We start from the raw sequence: 18,299 nt of genomic DNA, 5'->3' as shown, positions 1-18,299 counted from the left end.
AAAAAAAGGGAGGCAAGAACAGGATGTAGGAGTAGGTTTTGATGTAAATCTATGTGATATCTTTGGATCTGTTAGCATAGCCTTGCTGCTGGTAGCATGCATGAGAAGTTGGGGAGAGATGCTTATATTTTCTATTTTTTTTTTCAGTCTTTTGACTTTGACTTGATTTTTCTTGTTGCTTCATGGAGTCTTTGGCTTCTATTTGGTCCATTCTAGTTTTCAAGGAGCTTGTTGTTTGGACAAAGTTTGTACCTCTTGTGCTGACTTGTTAATTCCCTTTCTAATTCTTTCTTCCATAGCTCTCATTTCTTTTCCAATTTTTTTTATCAAGTTCTCTTTTTCTTTATAAAAACACTGTAAACTCTTTTCTTTAAAACAAAACAAAATAACAACAACTCTTCTAGGAATTCTACTTGATTTTTTGCCTGATACAATAGATTAATACAAAATAGTGACAAGATTATTTTGAAGGGAAAGCATTAGCAGATGGAGGGGGGAGGGTGAGACAGAAAAGTCTTTGTATAGAAGGTAATGCCTGAACTAGGGGTTCCAAGGAGTGAGGGTTACAATGAAATGCATTCAAGCCTTAGGGGACACAAAATAAATGAAAGAAACAGAGAGAGGAAAAATACCATGTGTTAACATGTTGTTTTCCCATTATTAGATTATAATATCAGTGAGGGCACCATGTATGAGGAACAGTCAGAAAAGACAAATGTGGGTGTCCTCTTGCATTCATGAAAGTGAATAATTTGTAATAAGATTGGAAAGTAGAATGAGGTCAAGTTACTAAAGGCTTTACATGACAAACAGGAGTTTCTATATGTTTCTAGAGAAAATGGGGAGTAACTATAATTTATTGAGCAGGAAGCTAGTTTACTGGAGTAGCTGGGTGGTACAGTAGATAGACTGACATGGAGTCAGTAAGACCTGAGTTCAAATCCAGACTCAGACACTAGCTGTATGACCCTGATCCTGACCTTAACCCGTTTACCTCGGTTCCCTCATTTATAAATGGGATTAATAAAAATACCTACACCTCCTAGAGTTGTAATGAGGCTCAGATGAGATATTTGTAAAGAACTTAGCACAGTGTCTAGATTATAGATGAAGCTATAGAAAAATATATTATTATTAGACATTGATATGGTCAGACTATCCTGTAAGGAAAATCCCTTTGCCAACAGAGCTAAGTGCCTAGAGATACTAATTCTAGGAAGCAATTTGACTTTGTAGATATCACTGAGACTTAATGGGAATTCCATTGGCTAGAAAGAAATACCTTATTCACAGTAAGGGGATAGTTAAAAATTGGTGGGACAGAATGAGGAAAGGTGTTGTATACTGGGCTAGAGAGTAATTTTCTTGTAAGAGTATACTAAAACCTGGACAGAAATTTTTAAAACATGATAAATATAGGGAATAAATCCCAAAGCTGGCACAGAGGCCCGGATGTAATAACTAGGAACCAGACATCTGCTAGTGGTCTCCTTGCCAAAAGCAAACAGCTAATACTTTTTTTACTTCCTTTCAATGTTAATTTCATTCTCAAATGAATAGAGGTATTAACACAGGGAAATTTTATTCACAATCTCTATTCTTGTTCTGATTCATAACAATAGTATGGAAACTAAGGAAAAACTTATGGTAGCTTTGTATTGTGGGGGAATAGGAAGTGAACACTACATCTTGGAATTTGGGTTAGGCAACAAGAGGAAATTTGGCAATATTCTAATGTGTACCTAATGTTTGGGAGAGAAAATTTCAAAGAATTTACTTAAAAGAAATAGTCAATAAAATGCATTATTTGGAAATTTCATTGTACCCACTTACAATCCCAGATAAATCTAACACAAAAATAAACAAAAAGGATTGAAATAAATAGAACTGGGGACAGCTAGGTGGCACAGTGGATAAAGCACTGGCCCTGGATTCAGGAGGACCTGAGTTCAAATCCAGCCTCAGACACTTGACACCTACTAGCTGTGTGACCCTGGGCAAGTCACTGATATGCGTCACCAAATTGCCTCACCAAAAAAAAAAAAAAAAAGATGGAACTTTAGAAAAATTGAATAGGATAATCTGAGGATGTTATCAATTAGAAATATGTCCCTATGCACATCAAAATATTTACAACAGCACAAGTTCTCAATACAATTGTAATCTGGTAATAATAATTTAAGAGAACACTCCAAAAATATTAATAATAATAAGAGAAAAGGGGGCAGCTAGGTGGTGCAGCAGATAAAGCATGGCCCTGGATTCAGGAAGACCTGAGTTCAAATCCAACCTCAGACACTTGACATTTACTAGCTGTGTGACCCTGGGCAAGTCACTTAATCCGAATTGCCTCACTAAAAAAAAAAAAAAAAGAACAAGAAGAAAAAGAAGAAATAATAATAATAGAAAAGCAAATGAAAATATCCTTGAGGTTTTACTTAACACTAAGCAAATTGGCGTTTCTTGGAATTTCTTGCAATACTTTTGCTCTGCAGGGCATAATAGATTATACTCTTATCATTCTTATTTCTCTTTTAAACCATGAAGGAATGAAGGAATGAGCATTTATTAAGTGTTGTGTCGAGTACTATGCTTAGCCTTGGGGATAGAAATAAAAACCAAATCCTTGCTCTTAAGGAGCTCACATTTTAAGTGAGGGAGAAAACAAGCAAGAACAAAAATCCCAGTGATCTTCAGGGTACATCAGCCAAGCAAATAGTGAATCCCTACCTTGGATCCCTTGTCTTTTCTCAAATTGAAAACAACAAAAACAAAAATGCCTAGTTCTGCATTGTTCATCTATTCCTCTCTGACAAGAGGTGAGTACCATGCTTCATTATCATTAATTCTCTGGAATCATGGACAGTCATTTTATTTATAAAATCATTCAATGTTTTTTCTCTCTATAATGTTGCTATTGTATAAATGGTTCTCCTGGTCCTGCTCATGCCACTCTGTATCAGTTAATACAAATAATTTCTATTGGAGCAGAAAGATTCTATAACATCCATATACTGTCATTAATTCAGCCATTCTTTCTGTCTTTCTGTTTGTGAGGTTTTAATGCCCACAAACATCATTTTTAAAGATTCCAGGCACAGCTAAGAAACATGTAAATTCCTTTCTGTTTTGATTTATTAACCACTAGAGATCTATCCCATCTGACATTTCCTTTTTATTATTTTTTTTTGTGGGGAACATTTCCTTTTAAAATATATTTTATTGCTATTTATTGTTTTTACACTGCCAAAATTTCTTCCATTATCCCTCCTCTCCCACAGAGCTATCCCACTTAATAAATAATATTTATTTTTTTAAAAAGAGAAAGAAAAGGAATAGAAATCAGTAAAGCAGGGGTAGCTAGGTGGCACAGTGGATAGAGCACCGGCCCTGGAGTCAGGAGTACCTGAGTTCAAATCCAGCCTCAGACACTTAACACTTACTAGCTGTGTGACCCTGGGCAAGTCATTTAACCCCAATTGCCTCCCTAAAAAAAAAAAAAAGAAAGAAAGAAATCAGTAAAGCTAGCCAATGTAAAATCCTCTTTTTGGATTTTAAAGCCCTTTATAACCTGATCTCTTTTCTGCATTCTTATACCTTACTCCCTATCATGTACCCTGTGATACAGAGACACTGATTGCTTGCTTTTCTCCACACAAGACATTCTACTTCCTGGACATTTTCATTTATTGTTTTTTCTGGAACTCTCTCCTTCCTCACCTCCTCCTCCTTACCTTTCTTAAAATGGCAGCTAAAGTCCTACCTTCTGCAAGAAGTCTTTCCCACTATTCCTGAATCTTAGTTTCTTCCTGCTGAGACTATCTCCCATTTGTCCTGTATAATCTTGTTTGTACATAGTGGTTTCTCTCATTAGTCTGTTTTGCCTTTCTTTTTATACCCACAATGTCTGGCACATAGTTGGTGTTTAACCAATTCATGTTAACTTGAATATAGTGGAAAAAGTCAGAAAATTTATGCAATGTTCCACATCTGTGAACTTCCCACTTCCGCAAAGGAATAAGGTGGGGATATCATTTTATATCTCTTCTTTGAGTCCTGCTTGTTCCTTCCAAGTCCAAAACTTTCACTTTTCATTATTTTGTGCTTATTGCTTTTTCCATTTACATTTTCATAAATGTGCATTTTTCCTTGTACATTTTTATAGTTATTGCATCTATTGTTTTCTTAGTTCTGTTTGCTTCGCTTTGTATCAGTTCATATAAGTCTATGTTTCTCTGTATTCATTACATTCATCGATTCTTAAGACATGGTAAATATTCTATAGCATTCATATACATTCATTTGAGGTCATTTCACTTTGAGCTCTTCTTCTCCCCTCTTCCTTATCTACTATTATTCTGGTGCCTTCTGCCTCTATCTCCTCCTTCATTCTGTCTCATGTGATGAAGTAGCCTTACATCTTACCAAGGCTAACCCCTGACCCTAATCAATAGACCCCAATCCATCCTGTCTCTGCAAATAGATTACCCCCTCCCTGATTCACTTATTTTCAATTCCTCCCTGTTCATTGCCTACTTCCTACATATAAATTCTTCCCCAACCTGAAATAACTCTCACTTGCTCTTTTAATCCTTGCTATCACTCTATATCTTTTATCTTTGTAGCTAAATTCCTCCAAAATGTTTACAACTGGTGCCTCCACTTTCTCTTCTCTCACTCTCTTCTTAATCCTTTACAATCCAGTTTCCAACCTTATTGTTTCACTGAAATTGTACCAAACTCTCCCTAAAGTCATTACTGATCTCTTAATTGCCAAAGCCCTTTGTAAAACCTCATTCTAGTTGACTTCTCTGCAGCCTTTGACTCTGTTGATTACCATCTCTTACTTGATTTGCTATTCTAAATTTTTAGGACACCTCTCCCCTGGTTCTTGTTCTACCTATTTGACTCTTCCTTCTCAGTCGCCTCTGACAAATCCTCTTTCAGATCACACCTACTCACTTTAGATATCTCTCCGGGCTTTGGGTCCTGGGCTTTCTTCTTCCTCTTTACTACTTTGCTTGGCAATCTCATCACCTCTTATAGATTTAGTCACCATCTCTATTCTCATGATTCTCTAAAATTGCCTATTTTACTGAAAGCCTTCTACAACATAAGTTCTAGTGCTTTCCCTCTGTTATTTCCTATTTATCCCATATGTAGATTGCCTTGTATATATGTTCTGCTTATGTCTCCCTGATTAGATTGTAAATTCCAGAGACCAAAGACTGTCTTTTGCCTCTTTTTGAATCCTCAGCACCTGGAACATAGTAGGCACTTAACAAATATTTATTGATTAATGGAATGATGTACCTCAGTTTAGCCATTCCCCAACTGATGGGCATCTACTTTGGTCCTGGGTCTTTGCTACACCCAAAAGTACTGCCATACGTATTCAGGTATATACAGAGTCTTTCTTTTTGTAATTGCTCTCCTTGGGGTATATGACCAGCAGTGGACATCTGGGCATGGACATTTTAATCCCTTTATTTACATAATTCCCAATTGCTTCCCAGAAAGGATTTATAAGTCCACAGCTCTAAAAACAATGCACCAGTGTGCTTACCTTTCCATAACCCTCCAACAGTGATTATTCTTGAACTTTTATCATCTTTGCCAATTTGCTAAGTGACAGGTAAAACCTCAAGGTTATTTACATTTGCTTTTCTATTATTATTAATATTTTGGGGTATTCTTTTAAATTATTATTACCAGGTTGCAATTGTATTGAGAACTTGTGCTGCTATATTTTGATGTGCATAGGAACTTTTTTCTTATCTATGACATCCTCAGATTATGCTATCCGACTTTTCTAAAGTTCTATTTCAATTCTTAACTTCTTTCTTGCTTATATCTTTTTGTTAGATTTGTCTGGGATTGAAAGATGGTGCAATGAAATTCCCAAATGATACATTTTATTGTCTATTTCTTTTAAGTAGTCTTATGGTAAGCCATTTATATTGTGATCTTATTAACAGCACTCTCCACAACTGTCTGGTCAGTCCCCTTCATTCTCAGCTAGCTGGATATTGGATTTAGCTGGGCACCAAAAGGAAGGAAAAGTGACAGCTAGCCAGAAGGACAAACAGCTTGAACGCAGCGAAGATTAACTTTTTTGTGTATTATATTCTTTAGCTGGATATACACCATGACTCCTCTAAATTAAAAGTATTATGTTGGAAATAATTCAAAATGGGCTAGAAAAACTGCAGCCATTAAAAAAACAACTTGCTGATGAATGGGAGAATGGATTTTAACTGTAAAGGATTTTGGCAACTCACAGTACAGAATTTCCACTGCTCAAGTGGCTGGATGTCCAGTTCTTTAAATACCAAAAAATGGGACACTTGGGTATCAGAGCTTGAATACAATTTACTAAATACCACAAATACTTGAGGACTTACTGAGGCCAGAAGCAGTCTGAGTTATTGCTCTGGTATTATTCTAAGTAAACTTTCATAAAAGTTATGGACATAGCTAGTATGCTTGCTGAAACTGTTCAGTTTGGGACCTATCATTATTGCCCTCCTCCCTCGCTCTCGCCTAGTTATGTGAATGTTTAGACAACTTATTTGACCACTTTTCATTTATCATTCTATAAAATACATTATTGAAAATTAATAAAATACTTTTTACTGATATAAAAAAGCATGATACTGTTTCCCTCTTTTTTTCTTTTTTCTTTTCTTTCCCCCGGGGAATGGGGGTTAAGTGACTTGCCCAGGGTCACCCAGCTAGTAAGTATCAAGTATCTGAGATCGGATTTGAACTCAGGTCCTCCTGAATCCAGGGCCAATGCTTTATCCACTGTGCCACCTAGCTGCCCATTTATTTATTTGTTTGTTCGTTTGTTTATTATTAAAGAAGGGGCAGTTTATTAAAGAATACTTTTGTACAGTTTACTTTTCACTGGTTTGTTCTGGCATGCTTCTAATGATATCAGAATCACCTGGATCAATGATAGCCAGTGTACAAACTCTGTAGTACTTCCCACATGCTGTACCCAATTCAATGTTGTTGCCACTGTAGTGATGTATGCCAATTTTGGCCAACATATCATAATATTCAATCTCTGATTTCCTCAGGGCTGGGCAGTTGTTGGCCAAGATGACCAATTTGGCTTTGACTTGTCTGATTGTTTTCAGGGTCTGTTTGTAGCCTCGCACGCATTTGCCTCTTTTCATCACCAGCTGGAGCCTCGAGTTGATGGGCTCCACTGACTTTTTCATCTTCTTTGAGGCCACCATCTTCCTGCCTGCGGTGCGGGAGGCCCCTCAACCAGAGACCTGCCGTCAAGATGTCTGGGAAGCAAGAAAAATCGTTTCCCTCTTTTTAATCTTTTGATCGTGTGTATTTTTTACTGTCACCTTGTCTAAAATCACGATTTTTTTTAGTTCTCTTGAACCACAGTAGATTTCAAAATAGTTCCTTACTTTAGTTCTGGGTGAATGTATTTCAAGAATATTTCTCCAGAATGAATGTTGAAAGTTGTTTTAGTCTGTAACTGGGCGAAAATAAAATACTAAATTTTAAAAAGGATATTTCTTTTGTAAAATATGTATTTTTGGATACTGCTTTCTAAGCCATTCCATTCTGTTTTCCTTTTTTTTTTTACTTTGCTTGTTTGTTTCATTCACATTCATGATTTGTGATTGTTACTTGTGTATGTCCAGCATCCTGTCCTCCTCTACCTTTTCCTTTTGTTGTCCCTCGCTCCTCTCCTTACAAGAAAGAAAAAGGTGGCAAAGGAGAGTTTATTTTTTCACTAGTTGACATAGTTGACATGATATCTTTCTTTTCCATTACCCCTCTCCTCTCATCCTTTCCCTGTCCTTCACCAGTTTTTACTTTCTTTTTTTCCTTTTTCCTGTCCTTTAAAACTCCCCTCTTTGATATCTTGCCCTCCATCTTAAACATTTTTTCTTCCTCCTCTCTTCCCATTTCCTTTTGCTTGTCAAGTACAGCAGAATATGTTTATACACCAAACTCTTGGGATGTGTGTAGTGGGAGGGTGGAGTGTGGGTGTTCAACGTTGCTTTGTTCAGATGGAAATGAAGTTCATAGGATTCACATCACCTCCCCTTCCTTCATGCCTGTATACTTTTCATCTCATCTATTTTCCTCTCATTTACTTCTTCCTAAGAATATCAAAATGAAGCACAATAAGCCCCTCCTCCCCACCTTCCCCCAGGACCTATATATTCTTTACTTAATTTTCTCTATGACATAAAAATATTAGACTACTCAGAGGACATTTGTTTCTCCTGTCTTTATTAGAATGCAACTAATTTATTACTAGATAGTTCCTTACATTGATGAACTTGTCTTTTCCTTTCCTTTTCAATTTTTCTCCTCACTCTTGTGTTTGAATTTCAAAATGTCTACACAGTTCTGTACATTTCATTAGGAATGCTTAGAAATCCTCTATTTCATTAAAAAAAAATCCATTTTCCCCTCTTAGATACTCAGATAGGTTATTCTTGATTCTAAGCCTTTGTCTTTTGTTTTGGGCAATTGCTGTTGTTCAGTCCTTTCAGTTGTGTCCAACTCTTCATGACCCCATTTAGAGTTTTCTTGGCAAAGAAAATGAAGTAATTTGCCTTTTCCTTCTCCAGCTCATTTTATAGATGAGGAAACTGAGACAAACAGTGTTATGTGACCTGCCCAGGGCCAATCAACTAGTAAATGTCTGAAGCTAGATTTTACCTCAGGTCTTCCTGACTCTACTGCACCACCTAGCTGTCCAAGTTTTGGGCAATATTGTCTTCCAAACTCTCTTCTCATTTATAGTAGCAGTCACCAAATCTCAGGTAATCTTGTTGGAGCTCATTAGAACTTGAACTCTTCCTTCTTGAATGTTTACTATATGTGTGTGTGTGTGTGTGTATGTATATATGTATATATATGTGTGTGTATGCATATATATATATATACACACACACACACACACACACATATATATATATCCAAAGCTCTGGATTTTGACTGTTATATTCACGGATGTTTTCATTTTAGGGTCTCTTTATGATGATCAGTGTATTCGTTCTGTTTTCACTTTGCCCTCTCGGTCTGGGCAAATAATGTTTTATTTTTTATTTCTTAAAATATTACATCTGGACTTTTGTGGTCATGAATTTCTGGTAGTATGATTCAACAATTCTGGAGAGCAATTCTAACTATGACAAAAGTGTTACAAAACCGTATATGCCCTTTGATCCAATAATACCACTACTAGGTCTGATTTAATTTTTTTTTTAAGAAGGAAAAGGACCTATCAACACAAAAAATATTTATAACAGTTCTCTTTGTGGTGGCAAAGAATTGGAAATTGAGGGGATTCCCATTATTTGGGGAATGACTGAGCAAGTTACAGTATATGATTTTAATGGAATATTACTGTGCTATAAGAAATGATGAGCAGACAGATTTCAGAAAAACTTAGAAAGGTTTATATGAACTGATGCAAAGTGAAGTGATAAGAATCAGGAGAACATTATAGACAGTAACAGCAATATTGTGTGATGATCAACTGTGAATGCCTTAGCTCTTCTCAACAACACAACGATCCAAGACAATTCTAAAGGACTCATGTTGAGCAATTTGGAACTATGCCCAAAGGGCTAAAGAACTGTGCATACCCTTTGATCCAGCAACAACACTGCTAGGTTTATGTCCCAAAGACATCCCCCAAAAGAGAAAAAGACCTATTTGTACAAAAAAATATTTATAGCAGCTCTTTTTGTGGTAGCTAAGAATTGGAAATCAAAGGAATATTCACAAATTGGGGAATGGCTAAACAAACTGTGGTATATGATGGTGGTGGGATATTATTGTGCTATAAGAAATGACAAGCAGGATGACTTCAGAAAGGCATGGAAAGACATGTATGAGATGACATATATGGGGCAGCTAGGTGGCACAGTAGATAGAGCACCAGCCCTAGATTCAAGAGTACCTGTGTTCAAATCTGGCCTCAGACACTGGACACATACTAGCTGTGTGACCCTGGGCAAGTCACTTAACCCCCATTGCCCCGCAAAAAAAAAAAAAAAAAAAACAGAAAGAGATGATATATAGTGAAGTGAGCAGAACCAAGAGAACGTTGTGCACAGAGACAGCAATATTATTTGATGAAGAACTGTGAATGACTTAACTATTCTCAACAATACAGTGATCCAAGACAATCCCAAAGGACTATTGATGAAACATACGATCTACCTCCAAAGAAAGAACTGATATTGATGGAACAGACTGAAGCATGCTAGTTTTTCACTCTTTCATTTTTTTTTCTTTTAATCAAGTTTTCTCATACATAGTGACAAATATGGTAATACTTTGCATAATCATAAAAAAGGACTCATGATGAAAAATGCTACCCACCTCTAGAGAAAGAACTGATGGAGTCAGAATGCAGCTCAAAACATCCTATTTTTCACTTTCTATTTTTTTCATGATTTTTTCCCTTTCAGTCTGTCTTCCTTCATAACATGACATGTAGTAATGTTTTCCATGAATAAAAATGTATAACCTATATCAAATTGCTTACTGTCTCAGGTAGGGGGAGGAGAAAGAGGGAGAAAAAGTTCAAACTCAAAATTCTTTTTATAATATTTTGTTTTGTTTTATTTTGGTTTTTTTGTGAGGCAGTTGGGGTTAAGTGACTTGCCCAAGGTCACATAGCTAGTAATTGTCAAGTGTCTGAGGTCGGATTTGAACTCAGGTCCTCCTGACTCCAGGGATGGTGCTCTATTCACTGTGTCACCTAGCTGCCCCCTTTTTATATTTTATAATATTTTGTTTACAAAATTCTTTTTAAATGAATGTTGAAAGTTATCTTTACATGTAAGTGGAGAAAAATAAAATATTATTAAAAATAAATGCTAGGGGCAGCTAGGTGGCACAGTGGATAGAGCACCAGCCCTGGAGTCAGGAGTACCTGAGGTCAAATCCAGCCTCAGACACTTAACACTTACTAGCTGTGTGACCCTGGGCAAGTCACTTAACCCCAATTGCCTCACTAAAAAAAAAATGCTAGCTGACTGAGACATTGTTCATTATGATACATTTTTAGAGTTTGATTAGAGTATTTTGTGAGATCTGGACTCCTTTTGGTCCTAACTTATCTCCATCTTCCTACAGATGACTTGAAGCATCCACTGAGAAATGTAGGGTGGGTAGAGGAGCTCTGGTGGACTAGCACAGTAATCCTGTGCTGGGTAGACCAGTAACAACAGCTCAAACTTGAGTGGAAAAAAATACATAGTTTCATCACCCAGGAATAGAAGAAAATGAGAAATTTATAGAATATTCAGTCTTATTAATGATCATACCCTAGTTACCTAAGATAAGAAGGAGGAGAAAGGAAAGGTTAGGCTACAACTGACTCTGATTCAACCATATTTCCTGGGCCCCTAGCTAGGCCTTTTTGTCTCCTTTTTTTTTTTCCAAGAGGGAGGAAAGAAGAATCACAGTTTGACCTTTCACAGAGTACATTTTGACCAAGTCCATTGGTTGTTGGGGACAGTCTACAGACAGAAAAATCTTGTCAAGAGGTCCTTTTTTTTTTTTTTTTGGGTGAGGCAATTGGGGTTAAGTGACTTGCCCAGGGTCACACAGCTAGTAAGTGTTAAGCGTCTGAGGCTGGATTTGAACTCAGGTCCTCCTGACTCCAGGGCTGGTGCTCTATCCACTGTGCCACCAGCTGCAAATATTTACTGCTGTTCTGACTTCTGAACTTCCTCCTCAGTACACAGGCCAGGGCCTTCCTACCAAGAACATGGCTTACTGCTGTGGACTGGCCCCTTCTCACTCTGTCCTGGATCTGTGACCCTGAACTGGGTAGTATGTGATGAAGTTGGCACCCCTCCCCACAGCAGTGACCTGGTATCAGTCTGAGGGTGCCCCAGTCTGGGTCTTGGGCTTCCTCTTGAGGGGGCACTGGAGTGCTTGTTGTGCAACTGTCCTCAGATCTCCTTGTCTGTCACCTGATGCTCAAGTAGGCTAGACAATGGGACTCACTGCTGCTTTTTTCTGGAAATCCCCATTATGCTTCAGTCTGCTGCTATTTCTAGATCTGCTTGGATGAGTTTGTGGACAGGAGCTCGCCACACTGCTCCTTACTTGGAACTAATTCCATTTTGGCTTTGCTGCTAGGAAGGTCTTCACAGACCCAACAATGCAAGGCCCTGACCACCAAATCAAAGGACTCCAAGATTAGCAAAAGTTAGATCATTGTTCTCAAGAGCTTCTACAAATATCAAGGGTATATTTTTGCAATTATCAGAAAATTAGGTGTACCATTGATTGTTGTTGTTGCTCAGTTGTTTCATATCCAACTCTCCATGACCCCATTTGGAGTTTCCTTGGCAAGATATTGGAGTCATTTGCCATTTCCTTCTAAAGCTCATTTTACAGATGAGGAAACTGATTACATTGATTAAATTGAATGAATCTCTCCATTTCCCTTACCCTATTTAACTCTTCATTTTTATGTGTGTTTGTCTGCTTCCTTCCGAGCTAACACTTCTCTCTATTGCCGTTTTTGTCTCTACCATTTGGTCTCCTTTCCTTCCCCCAATTTCTTTCTTTATGCCATTCTCTTTCTTGCATACTGTTTTTCCCTTAGTTATAATACAGGATTGAGGTCTTTTTTTTTGATTGTTATATTTACTGAATATTCCACTAAGACCTAATTGTAATACCTCATCCTGATTTAGAGGTGACCCCTCTCAGTTTCTGAAGGCTATCGCAGAAGACTAAACATTTTAACAGGTCCTTGAGAACTGGAAAAACCTCTGAGTATGGATCCAAGAATAGATTATGTATCTATTGACTAGAGAATTAACCTAGCTAGGTTCAGAGAGACTCATGAGCTGAGGACTGGCTGCTCTGCAATAATATATTTTTTTTTTTTACAAAGAACTGTTTACTAAGATAGAGGAATTTGCTAAGCCATCTTCACCAGTGAAGGGTGGATCAAGTCATTCAGCCTAAAAGCATAGAAGTGTGATCAAATAAAGTTTTGCACTATCCTTTCAATCTAAAAAGCAGAGAATAGGAATATTTTCATTTACTTATGTAAACCAACAATTAATCTTAGTATAGTACAGTATAGTATGGTGGAAAGCGGACAAGATTTGAGTCAAGGGGCTAAGTTCCCTTCCAGTTAGAATCAGTGGTTAATCTCGTCCAACCTCTTCATTTTACAACTTAGGAAAATAAGGCCCAAGAAGCAGGGCTCACTAAGTGACTTGCCCAAGGTCACACACATACAGTTAAAATATAGGATCTGAAGGGGATGGTCTGTGATTGTATCACTATTGATACTCCTTAAGTGATAAATATCACTTAATATGACTTTGTAAAAGGTCATTGAGAGCTGCTGTGACTTAAAAATTTATCTTTGGGGCAGCTAGGTGGTGCAGTGGATAAAGCATTGGCCCTGGATTCTAGAGGATCTGAGTTCAAATCTAACCTCAGACACTTGACACTTACTAGCTGTGTGACCTTGGGCAAGTCATTTAATCCTCATTGCCCCACCACCCCCAAAACTATCTTTGGGTAGCCATCCTAGGGACACGCCTCTCCAAACTTAGCTTTGCTGATCCTACATCAAGCATACATGCTTCATGCTCAGTCTTTCCACCTTGTTAGAACCTGACAGTAGTTATACTTCATTAGCAAAGTCTTTGGAAATCTATGGTCGCCTATATAGCAACACCACCACTACCATTAGCCAAATTAAACTATCTTCAATGTACAGAATCACAAAATACTAAAATGCACCATTTAAAGAGGCAAGCGCCTCTTTAAATATACCATATTGAAGTGTTTAATATTTAATATAGCATATTGAAGTGTTTTCTGATTTCTTCATCTGTGCTATTTTTTGTCTCCCCAATTATAAGGGAAACCTCTTGAGGTTCAGAAGTGCTTCTACATCCCAACATTACATCTATAGCACATCACTGAGCTCACAAGCATCTTCGTCATAAAACACATATTTTTCCAGATAACTACAAAATTAATCATGGATTGGTGCAAGTCAACTATATGAGCAAACTTTGTCAGTTTGGGGGTTTTTCCCAGGACAAGTGACTGTATTGTCTATGAGGTTGACCATTATAGATTTAGAGTTGTTCACCAACTCCTTCATTCTACTTGTGTGGAAAGTGAGGCCCAGAGAGATCAAATAACTTGTCCAAGGTAGTCTGAGGTAGCCTGTGGCTGATAAATGGTTTGAACATAGGTCCTGTGACTCTAAATCCTGGACTCTTTACATTGTACCATGTGAAATTTTCCTGTATTTACTATCCTGGCTTATTTCACAATGAAATCATTTTGCACATCATACTCAATATTTTAAAGAGTCAATTTGGGCAGGAGAATCTAGGTGGCACAGAGGATAAAGCACTGGCCCTGGGTTCAGGAGGACCTGAGTTCAAATCAGGGCTCACACACTTGACACTTACTAGCTGTGTGACCCTGGCCAAGTCACTTAACCCTCGTTGCCCCACCAAAAAAAAAAAAGAGAGAGAGAGAGAGAGAGTCACTTTGGGAGCACAATGGATAGAGCACCAGCCCTAGAGTCAGGAGGACATGAGTTCAAATCTGACCTCAGACACTAGCTGTGTGATCCTGGGCAAGTCAACTTAACTCCAATTGCCTCCAAAAGTGAGAGAGAGAGAGAGAGAGAGAGAGAGAGAGAGAGAAAGATTTGACTAGAAAAGCTCACATATTTGGATTTTTTAAAAATATGCTTGTGTGCATGCTGACATTTTTAAGAAATCAAAAACAAAATGATCTTAATTATTCAAATAAGGAAAAGAAGTTGGGAGGACAGTAAGCTCTCATTACTCACAACACAATCACTCAAAAAAATCCTCCAAATAATGCCATAGGAAAAGAAGTTGTATGATTTTGTGTGTGTTTGGTTTTATTAAACAGAAAAATAGAGGTTTAAAGTAGCCGGGGGGGGGGGGCGGCTAGGTGGCACAGTGGATAGAGCACTGGCCCTGGATTCAGGAGGACCTGAGTTCAAATCCGGCCTCAGACACTTAACAATTACTAGCTGTGTGACTCTAGGCAAGTCACTTAACCCAATTGCCTCATCCAAAAAAAAAAAAATTTAAAGTAGCCAGGGAATCAGGGAATGAACTTAAAAATGTGATGGGACTTGTCTTCATTAAATGCTAACATATAAAGAGTATAAAAAGGACACTAAAAAAAATAGCCAGGGGTATTCTCAGTTCTCTGAGGACCTAATTATCATTTTACTACAGGAAAGTATCTCTCTGAAACCAAATTCAGTCTTTTACTGATTCAAATAGAATCCACTGATCCAAATACCGAGACTCCTTAGCAATATATTGGTTACGAGTATTACTTACATCATCATGTAAACATTGTATCATTTGATTACCTATATTCATCTTAACATATCAGCATAATGTACAACATAAAGTATGGAAGAATAACTCCTCAGAAACATAGACCAATCACATAAACTGTGTAATACATAACTACATGCATCATGGTTTTTTCAGTCCTGCAACTCACCACTGCTTGCGTTGGTACTCATGTATGGGGGAGGGTCTTAACTTCATGCATGAGGTGTCATAGTGAGATCTGAGACACTCCTGCTGATGTCAGCTTCCAATTCTAGCCCTAAACACAAAGATAAAAAAGATACACACGCTTAGTAGTTTCATCACATAAACAGGAATTTTATTTCAAACAGGAAAGGGGGGAAAAAAATCATTAAAATTGCAGGGAGCCCAAATGTCAATACTAGCAAACACTCTCTAAGTCAGTATATGTGGTTCTTTGAAATATCTTTACACTGAAGGAAAAGCTGAGAATTTTTTAGTGGCAGATTTAAGTTCACTCAAAATAATATGATAAAAACTGATGTTTGGGGAGCAGCTAGGTGGCACAGTGGATAAAGCACCGGCCCTGGATTCAGGAGGACCTGAGTTCAAATCTGTCCTTAGACACTTGACACTTACTAGCTGTGTGACCCTGGGCAAGTCACTTAACCCTCATTGCCCTGCCCCACCCCCCAAAATAATGACCCACTATAATCAGCCATTCTAAAAGGTGATATTTGGGTGACTTTTTCATATTTGCAAGGTGCTTCAGATACATTATTTCAGTCGATAATGACATTTACAAATATTAGGAATTTTTTGGCCAAGCAATAAAGATCAAATATTTAAAGAGTGATAAATCTTAAGATATATATGTATGTATATATACGTGCATATATATATGTATGTATATAAAATATGTGTGTATATATATATATTCATCCATTTTGTTTTTATATATCATATGTATATCTATGAAATATATGTCTACCTATAAAATATATAATATATAAATATGTATATATATAATGGTACAAGGAAATAATTTTCAAAATTCATTTAACTCAGAAAAAAGTTATTTATGTTAATTTGCACTCTCACTCATGCCATGTCATGACCCCCTCAATTTAACCAGCTTCTCATAGCTAATGGTAGTAACCAAGAGAACCTGATTTTTACTGCGTATGTAACCTTGGACAATTAACTTCCCTTAACTTCAGTTTCCCCATCTGTAAAGATCCCTTCTAGCTCTAAGTCTATGATATAATTTCTAGTCCCCAAGAAAATTTATACCCAGGCTGCTCACATTCTTTGTGTAACAGGGTAACCGGCCAAGCCCATCTGTTTTGAGTAACAGTTCGAAATGACAACAAAAGAAACATTACTTAAACTTGTTTTCAACGCGTTCACAGTAATCGGGTCTAACACATGAGCAGGTGGAAAGGATCCTGAATCTTCCCCGACTCAATTCTAGCTATGCCACTTCCTAGGTGCATAACCCTCCTGAGCCTCAGTTTCCTTGGCTGTAAATAAGAAGATTTAAGAGGACTGGGCTCAATGAACTCCAGGGTCCCTTTTTGCTCTAAATATATGATTATCTAGAGCACGTCTGACCAAGTCACCACTCCTGGTGGTCACCAAATACCAAGGATCAAATAGAACATTCTCTATGTGGCATTTACAATTCTTCATAACCTGGGTCCTTCCAACTGTTTGGGTGTTTCTTACACTTCACTCCTTACACTGACCTCCCTTGTTGGGCCTCACACATGATGTGCAATCTCTTATTTCCCTTCCATTGCACTGGCTTAGATAATCCTAACCAGAGAAGAGCCCTGTCTTTGCAATACTCTGTCCTCTTAGTTTCTCTGATTTTCTTCAAGATTCATCTGAAATCCCACCTCCTTCAGGAAAACTTTCACAAATCTCCTAGCTATAATAGGACTATTGTAAATTAACATAAAACCTAGGACCAAATAGGTGGGGTAATAGATAGAGCAGTGGCCCTGAATGTGGGAGGACCTCAGACACTTACTAGCTGTGTGACCCTGGGCAAGTCACAACCCCAATTGCCCTAAACATCCGGGGCCATCTCCAGTTACCCTGATCTATATCTTGCCACTGGACCCAGATGACTCTAGAGGAAAAAGTGATGTTGGTGACCTTGCACAGCCCTCCCTCACTTAAAATCCAATTCACTGCAAGTGATGACATCACCTCAATGTCATGGTCCTCTTCAAGAATAAAGGACGGGGCAGCTAGGTGGCGCAGTGGATAGAGCACCAGCCCTGGATTCAGGAGGACATGAGTTCAAATCAGGGCTCACACACTTGACACTTACTAGCTGTGTGACCCTGGGCAAGTCACTTAACCCCAATTGCCTCACTAAAAAAAAAAAAAAAAAAAAGAATAAAAGACAACAGGGGCAGCGAGGTGGCACAGTGGATAAAGCACTTGCCCTGGATTCAGGAGGACCTAAGTTCAAATCCAGCCCCAGACACATACTAGCTGTGTGACCCTGGGCAAGTCACTTAACCCTCACTGCCCCACAAAAAAGAGAAAAAAAAAAGAATAAAGGACAACACCACTAATCAGTACATTTGGGGCAGCTAGGCACAGTGGATAGGAATCAAGAGGACCTGAGTTCAAATCTCACCTCAGACGCTTTCTAGCTTCTACACTTACTAATGTGACCCTGGGCAAGTCACTTAACCCCAATTGCCTTAAACATCCGGGGCCATCTCCAGTCATCCTGATATACATATTTTGCCACTGGACTCAGATGGCTCTGGAGGAGAGAGTAAGACTAGTGACTTTGTACACCCCTCCCTCACTTAAATACAATTCAGTGCAAGTCATGACATCACCTCCCCATGTCATGGTCCTCTTCTGAGAATGAAAGACAACCAACAACAAGCTATGTTAATACCT

At 37.9% G+C, this 18,299-nt stretch overlaps 2 protein-coding genes across 7 annotated transcripts in view; both read right to left on the bottom strand.

Moving 5' to 3' along the window:
- Positions 1–18,299, bottom strand: part of MAPK10 (mitogen-activated protein kinase 10) — a 162,715-nt gene that overhangs the window by 134,273 nt on the left and 10,143 nt on the right. For all 6 annotated transcript variants that reach the window (XM_043969846.1, XM_043969848.1, XM_043969845.1 and 3 more), the window contains one exon: positions 15,559–15,666. The gene's annotated coding sequence lies outside the window, so the exon portion shown is untranslated. The remainder of the gene's footprint in view (positions 1–15,558; positions 15,667–18,299) is intronic.
- LOC122732270 (60S ribosomal protein L30-like) lies at positions 6,900–7,247 on the bottom strand. Its single transcript, XM_043972351.1, has one exon. The coding sequence runs from the start codon at positions 7,245–7,247 to the stop codon at positions 6,900–6,902; it is 348 nt and encodes a 115-aa protein (XP_043828286.1).

Source organism: Dromiciops gliroides, chromosome 6 (genome assembly GCF_019393635.1).
Source record: "Dromiciops gliroides isolate mDroGli1 chromosome 6, mDroGli1.pri, whole genome shotgun sequence".
NCBI lineage: Eukaryota > Metazoa > Chordata > Mammalia > Microbiotheria > Microbiotheriidae > Dromiciops > Dromiciops gliroides.
The sequence above is the reverse complement of the archived record's forward strand: the minus strand, read 5'-3'. Positions and strand labels throughout refer to the sequence as shown.

Excerpts from the sequence above, each read along its gene's own strand:
- LOC122732270 (XM_043972351.1), bottom strand. The coding sequence starts at position 7,247 with ATGGTGGCCTCAAAGAAGATGAAAAAGTCAGTGGAGCCCATCAACTCG.